The sequence below is a fragment of the Cynoglossus semilaevis genome, chromosome 7 (genome assembly GCF_000523025.1).
Source record: "Cynoglossus semilaevis isolate Cse_v1.0 chromosome 7, Cse_v1.0, whole genome shotgun sequence".
Lineage (NCBI taxonomy): Eukaryota > Metazoa > Chordata > Actinopteri > Pleuronectiformes > Cynoglossidae > Cynoglossus > Cynoglossus semilaevis.
The window spans coordinates 8,856,384-8,865,940 of NC_024313.1; the positions used below are offsets into that span (position 1 = coordinate 8,856,384).

The 9,557-nt window shown below is 39.6% G+C and overlaps 1 protein-coding gene across 1 annotated transcript in view; it reads left to right on the forward strand.

Annotated features, from left to right (window-relative positions):
• nbas (NBAS subunit of NRZ tethering complex) overlaps positions 1-9,557 on the forward strand; it is a 107,057-nt gene that overhangs the window by 13,194 nt on the left and 84,306 nt on the right. Inside the window, 7 exon segments of the mRNA XM_008313261.3 lie at positions 403-541; positions 631-696; positions 780-908; positions 1,218-1,281; positions 1,587-1,780; positions 3,310-3,585; positions 9,143-9,268. Coding sequence (XP_008311483.1) covers positions 403-541; positions 631-696; positions 780-908; positions 1,218-1,281; positions 1,587-1,780; positions 3,310-3,585; positions 9,143-9,268 — 994 coding nt within the window.

Below are 9,557 nucleotides of genomic sequence, written 5' to 3' on the forward strand. Positions count from 1 at the left end.
TCTGAATATCTGAGTCTAGCTCGAGCTTCTTTGCGCTAGGGGGCAGTGTTGTGCAGGAGTGAAGTGCTTCATTTACAGCATCCTCCTGAATGGTGAGGATGCATTGGCTTCTGTTCTGTTTGACTGCAAACACAGACCTGCATATCACTGCGGTCACTGTGTTGTTGTTTGTGTCCAAAGTTGGCTTCACAATAGATTCCAGGCTGATTTTAATATGCAATAAACAACATCCAACACATTTTGATAAATAGTGCAAACACAAGAAAGACAAGCTGAAACCCCTGTTGAGTGATGACTCAGATTAATTTGCTTATCAGGTTATGGAGTGCTGAATTGATCAGTTTGGGGTTCATCCATTCAGTTGAAAAGTAGTGTGTCTGACATGTGAACTCAATTTTCTAGGTTGCTGCTGGTGGGAGGCTGTGAGTCCGGGGACGACAGCGGGTCAAAGGCCTCGTGCTGTGGCATCACAGCCTGGCGATCTCTCTCAGGCTCTCCACACTACAAGCAGGTCACCAGTTATGAAGATGATATCAACCCAGTGAGCTGGCTACACACACACAAACACACACACACTGATGCACTAGTGTTCAAGCATAATCTAACCGGCTCATACCTGCTGTCCACTAGAATCAGAAGCGAGGCTACTTCAGGGTCCCAAGCATCAAACTCTTTCCAAGACAAGGAGATGAAAAGGTAGCACAGCGCACCTTATTGTTCTGGTTTGGTCCTTGATCAAGAGTTCTTTTAGTCAAACTGTCTGCATTTGTCTCATCCAGGATGGTGTCTTTCGCATGAGCCTGAGTCCAGATGGAACCCTACTGGCTGTCATCCATTTTTCGGGCCGCCTGTCTCTCTGGGATGTTCCCTCCCTCAAACAGAGGGCCACATGGAGCCAGGACCAACAGGTACAACTCAAAGCAACTTCTACATTATTACATCTGTCTAGTGTTTTGTATGCATGGGCTAATGGCTAATATCCAGTACCGTATGACATGAATGACTCAATAAAGGTAATCTTTCTCAGGGTCTGATGGATAGTGGTTTGGTGAGTGAGACATAAGACAACAGTATAGAGACAATTTTGTGCAGCATGTGAATGTGTTCCACAGCTGTAAACATGGTTAGCAGGTTCATTCTGCACAGCTCAACTCTTTGCTTTTCTTTATCCATTTATACTGCTCTCCTTCCTTTCTCCCCTCCCTTCCTCCTCTCAGCCAGGATTTGAGGAGATCAACCCAGAATGGAAGATATCACTGGAGCGAAGAAAGAAAATAAAAGGTACTTTGGCCTGAACTGATGAGCGGAGCCATGCATGTTGCTGACATGGCATCACATAACATATAATTCTATGGTCTTTGGCATGTCTTAGTCACATACATATCATGTATTAAGGTAAGCAAAAATGAACTGTATATCTGTCAGCTTCAGGCTAGATACTTTCTCTGTTAGTTTTGAACACCAGTCTTAACAGGTAACATTTGTGATATGTCACCTAGGATGTTAGATGCAGAAGTAAAAGCAACAAGGCACTATCAAGGGTTAAACTTCATTACACACCTGATGTCTATTCATACCCTAATCAGATAAGGAGCAGTACTACCCACTGGTGGATGTGAGCTGGTGGAGTGACAACGTGTTAATTATGGCTCGCTGTTCCGGCTCGGTCACCGTCTCATCGGTCAGGACGCTTCGCAACCTGCTGGGCAAATCTTGTGAATGGTTTGAGCCGTCTCCTCGAGTCACTGCAGCACATGACGGAGGTTTTCTCAGTCTGGAGGTAAAAAAAAATCAATCATTAGAATTATTTTTAATTATTTAATTCTAAATAATTTACATTATTAAAGATAAAGTGTATAAAGATTTTATAGACTATTAAAAAAACAAAACATTGGGTCAAATTTTTGACAACTCTTTCAGTCAGCTTGTCAACTAATTTAATGCCCTGCGCTTGGTGAGGCTAGTGTGACGCAAGCCCTGGTGTTTCATGGAACAAACCCTCTTTCCCACAACATGTGTAAATTACAACGTGTTTATCCTATGCTTAATTTTACAAATTAGGTATCACAGTTGACAATTTTACTTTGACAGTCCTAATTATTACAACTGGGTTTACCTATGGTAACCCCAGTCTGTTGTGTAAATATTGAGTCTGTTCTTTTTTAAACTGGATGAAGGAAAACATGCCGTTGACCTGACGTTACACAGGAAATCAATTTCATCACATATTTTCACATTGATTTGCAGTTGATTGGTTTAGCCCATAGGACTGTCAGTTTCACATAGGCCTTTTACTAGTGCACACATGCTTTACAAAAATGTGTGTGTGTGACCGTGTAACTGTAGCACAGAGACATGACAGTAAAATTTGTATTGCTTCTTCTTTATCCCCCAACCACAAATACCCTGATGTCACATCACCCTTCTGTGCTATTGGGCTCCTTTCTTCATTTTTCCTTTGTCTTCTTTGTTATCTGAGAGCATAGATATAGAAAAGGAGATGGATTTCTTTACCAGCCAACTTCTGTGGAAAGGTTTCATCAGCCTGCTCTGGCTTGGAGGGGGGGCTGGATGCCTGCAGCTGTATCTATAGCTGAAAGTGAATTGAAATGATCCTCAAAATGGGGCTTGCACTGTATGTAGTGAGATGTGAAATAATGTGACCTTGTGTTGTAATGATGCTCAGTAAATGTGCATCTTGTGTGTGCTGCGTGGGAGTTAGTGCATTAGTGCAGCATAGTAAAAGCTTCCTGCGCTCCCCATTGATTAAGGTGCTTAATGTTTAACAGGTGCTTAATGTTTTATAACCCCCAGCTGGGAGCAGGGCTGTTTTGGAGAGGTCCAGCATTTTATATTTTTTTCCGGTGAGCATAAAAACCCAGAAGGAAATCTCTACAAAATACGACGACTTACCACAGCAGGTGGATGAAAAATGGGCAAAGAGAGGACGACAATGGAAAAAAAAAATGTTGGATTTAGGTTGCACAGAGCCGATTGACCTTGGCTGTTTATTGGTGCTCAGACACCCACCTGATTCCTAATGATGGCATAATACTAAGTGTGGTTCCTGACCAAGACACAGCGAGATGTTAAGCGTTTGATTGCATCACATGCTTCGTATTTCGTTGTTCGTCTCCTGTTTTCATCACCCCGGGAAAGCCTCTTCCTCGTCACTCTTTATGATATGAATCAACAATCTATGTTTATCACCAGTTTTAAGTAATATATTTGCATTAGAATTCAAATTGTGGCTCAATGTCTCTGTTGTCCTGTAAAGGTTTATGTACTCTCCTATTTCACTGTCCATAGTGTGAGGTGAAGCTCGTACAGAAGCGTGCGCGCCTGGAGAGCAACCTCAGTGCTGGGGGCAGTGACGATGAGGAGGGAGATGATGCTGGAGACTCAGAGTCTGATGAAGAGTCCTCGGCCAAAGCCCGCTACTTTGGCTACGTCAAGCAAGGTCTGTACTACGTGACAGAGATGGAGCGGTTTGCACCGCCACGCAAGCGCCCCCGCACTGTGACCAAGAACTACCGTCTGGTCAGCCTGAGGTCAACCACACCAGAAGAGCTGTACCAGAGGAAGGTAGGAATCAGACACAGATTATAAATTCATTAAATATTAGTTTACTTCTTGGTGTTGTGTCTTTATCTCTTGAAGCATTAAATTGCTTTATTTTATTTTCAGTGTACATAATTATTTATATTGAGTTTCCAGAATGTGTCTTATGCTGGAGTGATAAAGCAATAAGACATTACCCAGTCTTATTTTCTTCTATAAAACAGAACAAAAGTTCAGAACATACACAGATATTATGGTTGACTTTCTCGTGTTTTTTTTTTTGTTCTTTGTCTTTTTAAGCTTTTATTCACACCAAAAATATTCATTTCTAAAACAACGACCAACATCTATTTCGTTTTAGATCATTTTATTTTTTGTCATGATACATTTTTTTTGAATTTCTGAATCACAAAAAGCTTTTTGACCCAATTAGGGAGTGAGAACTACATCTTGATCTTGAAAAGAGTAAAAAATATCATTCGCAACACTTTACTGGGGACAAATCCCCATTTGATCTTGTAATGATATATTCCTAAAGCAGTTCGTGTAACTGCTGAGCTCTGACAGCCACGGGCAGTTATTTTAATTTGTCAAGTCATGCTTTTAGCGGCAGGAGCCCTTGGAAAGTGGTGGCAAATATAACATGAACAATTTGAAGGAAACTGAAGAGTTGTGCTTCTGCTGCTGTTTATTAATTCACCGCAGCACACATAAAAAACTAATGTGCTGAAGGGACAAAAGCTTTTGTCAGTATGTGTGCTGTAACGCGTTTATGTTTTTTTGTCCGCGTTGTTATTTCATCACAGTAATTTAAGCAATAGCATCTTGAGCTGCAGTGCATTTATTGTTTACAATCACACTCATATTCAAAGATGCTGTGTTTGTAATTACAAAACCCAGGGACGAGAATTGTTTGTACAATTGCTAAACATGCCTGCAAGACATGCTGCTCCAAATAGTTAGAATATGTGGAAGGTGAAACAAAGGAGGAACTTTCTGATTAGTCCCTTTTTTTTAGCATATTAACATCTGTAATGCTGTAATGATTAGATTTTTTAAGGGAGCTTCCCCCATTGTGGCTTATGACCTTGTGCAGAACATTTTTGTTTCAATGTAAATTTATTCAGACTTGTCCCCATTTATAACTCTACATTGATAACTGTGTATAATCAGGAGATTAATCTCAATGTAATAATCAATGTTATTGATTGACAGTAGAAACCCAGGTTGAATGTCTTCTAATATCTGGCGATATTAGAAGAAACTGCCACATTTTGGAATACATCAGAAATCAATTACTGTCATATAAAAGTAGCAGTGCACAGAGGAAATAACAATTTAATTTTTGAAGTAACTTTGTCAATAATGTGAGCTTAAGCTCATCTGAAGTAGACCACAGGACAATAGAAACCCAATTTCTTTTCATCAAGCCAATATAGTTTTGAAAGTATCCATTTCTTGACGCCGTCGGTTTTCATATACACAGAAAATTGCCACATGAATCAATTTGGTCACTGACTGAGATGTAAGAGGCTGATCTGCAAAATTACATTCTGACAAAATAAATCTTTTGCCTGCTCAGTGAAGTGCTGTTGTTTTGTTGGCCGGCCTCCAGTCTGCTCTTGAAGCAAAATGAAAACCAAGCAAAATGTTCCTTCTGCTTTGAGGCTATTTCTCAGTCCTAGAAGTTCTTATGAAATACTAATTGCTGCATTAGAAATATGGCCGTTGCTGCGACTCACTACAAATTGCAGCAAAAAAACAACATTCTCCATCATGAAGCACAAAGTGGCGCCGGCTCTCAATGGTCCCGAATTCACGCATAATTCATCAGTCATTTTTATGACCCTTCATCTGCCTCCTTCTTCATCATTGTCATCATCATTAGACACTATTAGTCATCACCATCAATTCTACCGGTCGGGAATTACAAAGTAATACATCATTATTATCTCTTTTGAGCACTTCGTAGTGGCAGCACTTGAGCCACTGCTGCCGCTGTTCTTCTGATAATTCTGTTATATATAGACACTGTATAAAATTATTCAAACATAATTTTGAAGTCACAGCCCATAATTCACATTCAAAAAGTCCCACGGCGCACCACCAAACAAAGATGTCACAAAAAGTTAAAGTTTGCAAAGTGGATAATTAAAGTTTAATTTGCAGCTTATATGTTAATGTCTCAGGAGAATGTAACATTTTGAGTTAATGCAAGCAAACTAATGCTACGTGTACTATATTTTACTGTACTATATACCAGTGATACCATTTATGGAATTCTAACTAATAAGTTGATATCACTTCATATTGCTAATCTGATCATCTGGCATCTTATCAGTTGGTTCACAACCATGCATTTCAGTGTCAATCTCTGGTACTACTCATCACACCCTTATCAAACTGACCAATGAGATGATCCTTTCTCACCAGGTTTAAGTCCTTCTCCGAGTGACTTTGAGGAGACATAACAAGTGACTCTGGGCTCTTTCCCGGGCCGGCCTGTCTTTTTGATGAGCCATAGTCCAGACTGTCCAGGAGTAGCACTGACAGGGCTGCTAACGGTTTTATTAGCTAAATCCAAAGAGAGGAGGAAGCAGTTTTTGATGTCCTCCTACGAGAGGTTTAACTGTGTGGGTTTCTAGTTGCCCTGGAGGTAGCGGAGTCTGGCTATTGTGTTTCTTTTTACACCTACACACATAGAGATGGAATACTTAGTGTTTCCGGCAGAGGACTGTACTCACAGACAGGTTTATTTCATGCATGTAGAGCGGGCGATGACTAAAACACAGGTGTCATGATGTTACCTGGAATAAATAACTGAACAAGACACTGATATGAAATGGAAACTAATTTAAGCGTCATTACACGTTGGCATGAATCATTTTACAACAAGTGAGTTAGGCGTTAAAAATAACGACCGCGGCAAGAACAGTAGCTCCTAACTGGAAAACGTCAGCTACTGACACTATAAGGGAAATGTCAGCACGTCAGCATGTTGAGATGGAGGTAATTGGCTTTTAACACAATCAAGTGTTTACCATTTGTTGTTTTTATCACATTTAATGGGTAGTTTGTAGTATCGAGTGTAACAGCTTTTTAACATAGCATCAATATCAATGCACAATGTTGTTACTGTTATGTTGTTGACGACAGGCTAGTTATCAGGCAGCAGAGAAACAGTTGAATCGTCAGAAGCATTGATTCGTATCCACATACAGTACCGGCAGATTATTGACTTTACCATAAGTCTCAGCACACTGGACGGCAATTATATCAGCACGACTGCAGACATCACAATATCAAGATGATGGTATTATCTGAAGATCAACCGCCTGCTAGGCTCACATCAGCTAATAGATTTATTTATTTAAAATAATTTAATGCGAGTGTGGGCAACAGCCTTATCACTGTGTATGCATCAACGAGAGAGGGGGGCAGTAAATAAAGAAAGAGTCCAATCATCAAGTCTGTTTCCCCGCTTTTATCAAAACATGGAAACAAAAGCATGTAATATTTATTTATTTTTTTAAAATCTGGAACAAATTGAACTGGAACATTGTCATTAATGAACAGTTCTGAGTTCAGTAAAGTGTGAAACTGCTTACAGACAGTTGTGGTCTCTGCAGACAGAGATGGTACAATAGGGATTTAGGCTGTTTGCACACTGCATTTTAACTATCAGTGATGAATTAAATAAAAAGGTAATGGCTGAAATACCTACCAGTGTTTACAGTTTATTGATGAATTTGAATCCAATCTTTTGGTATGTGTTGGTTTTATTTCAGTGTTTTTGTGTAATTTTCTTTTTATTTAGAAATAAAGCCAGCGTTGGCCCATCTCCTGTATTTGGATGTTTGGCTGAAACTATGGCTGAAACTCATCCTCACTCAACTTTTAGCACTAAAGAGCCTTGTAATGGTAGCAGTGGGGGTAGATAGATTGAAGGTGTTCATAAAATTTGATGGCTTGCTTTTCAGTTCCAGTGATTTGGGATGGCAGCCACGATTTGAACTGCATGTGTTATTGGCAGCATGATTTTATGTGTGTTGTTGTTTGGTTTTTTTTTTACTGCTCTTCCAGCCTTTGTTTCTCAATTTTTGGAATATAGTCGGTGGCTGCACTTAACCAGAATGTCATTTCAGACTGTTGTTTCTAAGCTGCTGCTCTTTTTGTCTGAAAACACGACAACCAGAATTTTGACTTGATACTCAAATACATGTATTTATAACGTCACTTATCTGTCTTTTCCGTGCAGCCACTGCTCTCTATTGCCATAGCACCGCACTGACTTCCAAACACTTGGCTCTGAAATAATATAAACTTCTGTGACACCTGCTCCTCGGTAACACTGTCAGCAAGGTTAACAGAGCACAAGGCCAGTCAGTGTTTGTACACACGACCTGTGCTGTTCTTTTTGTAAATACATGTTTATTCAGAATAAGCTAAATTATCCAAGGTGTAGGTGCCTTCACTATCCTAGGGAAAATTTGAATCGCAGTTACTGTATTTTTTAAATGAAATCATATTTTTATTAAAGCAAAGGAGTTGCACATCACACCTCAGGTGACCTTTTTGGCATGGATTTGGGGGTTTAGATACCTGCAGGTTTTAGTACAGGTATATCGAATATATCTGTTCTAAACGTCATGAGAAAGCACTATGTCATTTACAGTTGAGGAGGTTGCTGCTTGTGCCAAACAGAAACAGAGGGGATGTAGGAGAGTGAGAGTACGAGTAAGAAAAACAGTTTTCGAGTCAAGTTTGGTTCAGTTTGTCAGAGGAAACACTGTCAGGTGTTTGGCAGGAAAACAACAACTACGTGGATGACTGTAAATAATGTGAGAACAGGCGTTGATATTGGTTGTTTCAGACATATCTTATGGCATTATTTTGAGTTACTCCTCCTGTATTTGTCACAAATATTGGGTAAAACATTATGTTCAATATCTGAGAGTATTTCATTTAACAAAGGTCCCTCTCTGTCACTCCTCTCTCTCTCTGCAGCGTTGTCCCCGTATCACATAATAAAATCTGCAGTCCTAGTTTATTCTTGAAGTATTTAGCTCTAAGACTCTCTCTTTCTTGTCCCCGTGAGGAAAAATTAGGCCTTGAACTTTTCTTCTGCCTTGTATTATTTTCTTCACTTTATAAGGCAATTATAACATGGCCTTTCAATTAGTTTTGGCCATTCTTTCTCTTAAGAAATAGTTTATGAAAATTCATCAAGCCCTCAGGGTGATTGGACACTAAAAAAAAAAATAAAAAAGCTTCAAGCAGTATGTGAACTAATATATATTTTTAATTTAAAAAGTACATTTTCGAGCAGAAACCTCAAACGTTAATAAAGTTAATTGTTGCCAGCTCATTTGCTGAAAGTACAAAGAGCCTTTTCTTTTTGCAACACATTTGGATTGTTGTTCACTTAACAAACACTCTCGTGTTCAAGTCACTCCACACACACTTGTCTTCTCTCATATTGCCCACTTGTCCCAGTGCTGTCTGCTCACGTTTTTACATTTACATATATATTGATCATGGGCCTCATTATATGCTTGTTTTATGTATTTCTTTTTCTCAGATTGACAATGAGGAGTACGGTGAAGCCCTCTCTCTGGCACATGCATATAATTTGGACTCAGATCTGGTCTATCAGAGGCAGTGGAGGAAGAGTACTGTCAGCATCGCCTCAATACAAGATTATCTGGTAAGATATGAAGAAAATAATGGAGACAGAGATGAAGGAGTGATTAAAAACGAGGGCTAGGGAAGGTTAGGAAGAAAGAAGGAGCCGCCTTTGGTGTTAATCACAGTATATTGGAGGGTAGGAGGAATGTACAGTAAATGTGTCGGGGTTGGTGGCAGAACGTACAGTATGTGGGCCTCAAGCCTTCGTCTCTATTTCATGCTTCATTTTGAGCAATTTGAGCAGATTTTCTTACCCCCTCCTCCAATTTTCTGTTTCTGCTTCTGTGCCATAATTTCTTCTGAACTCA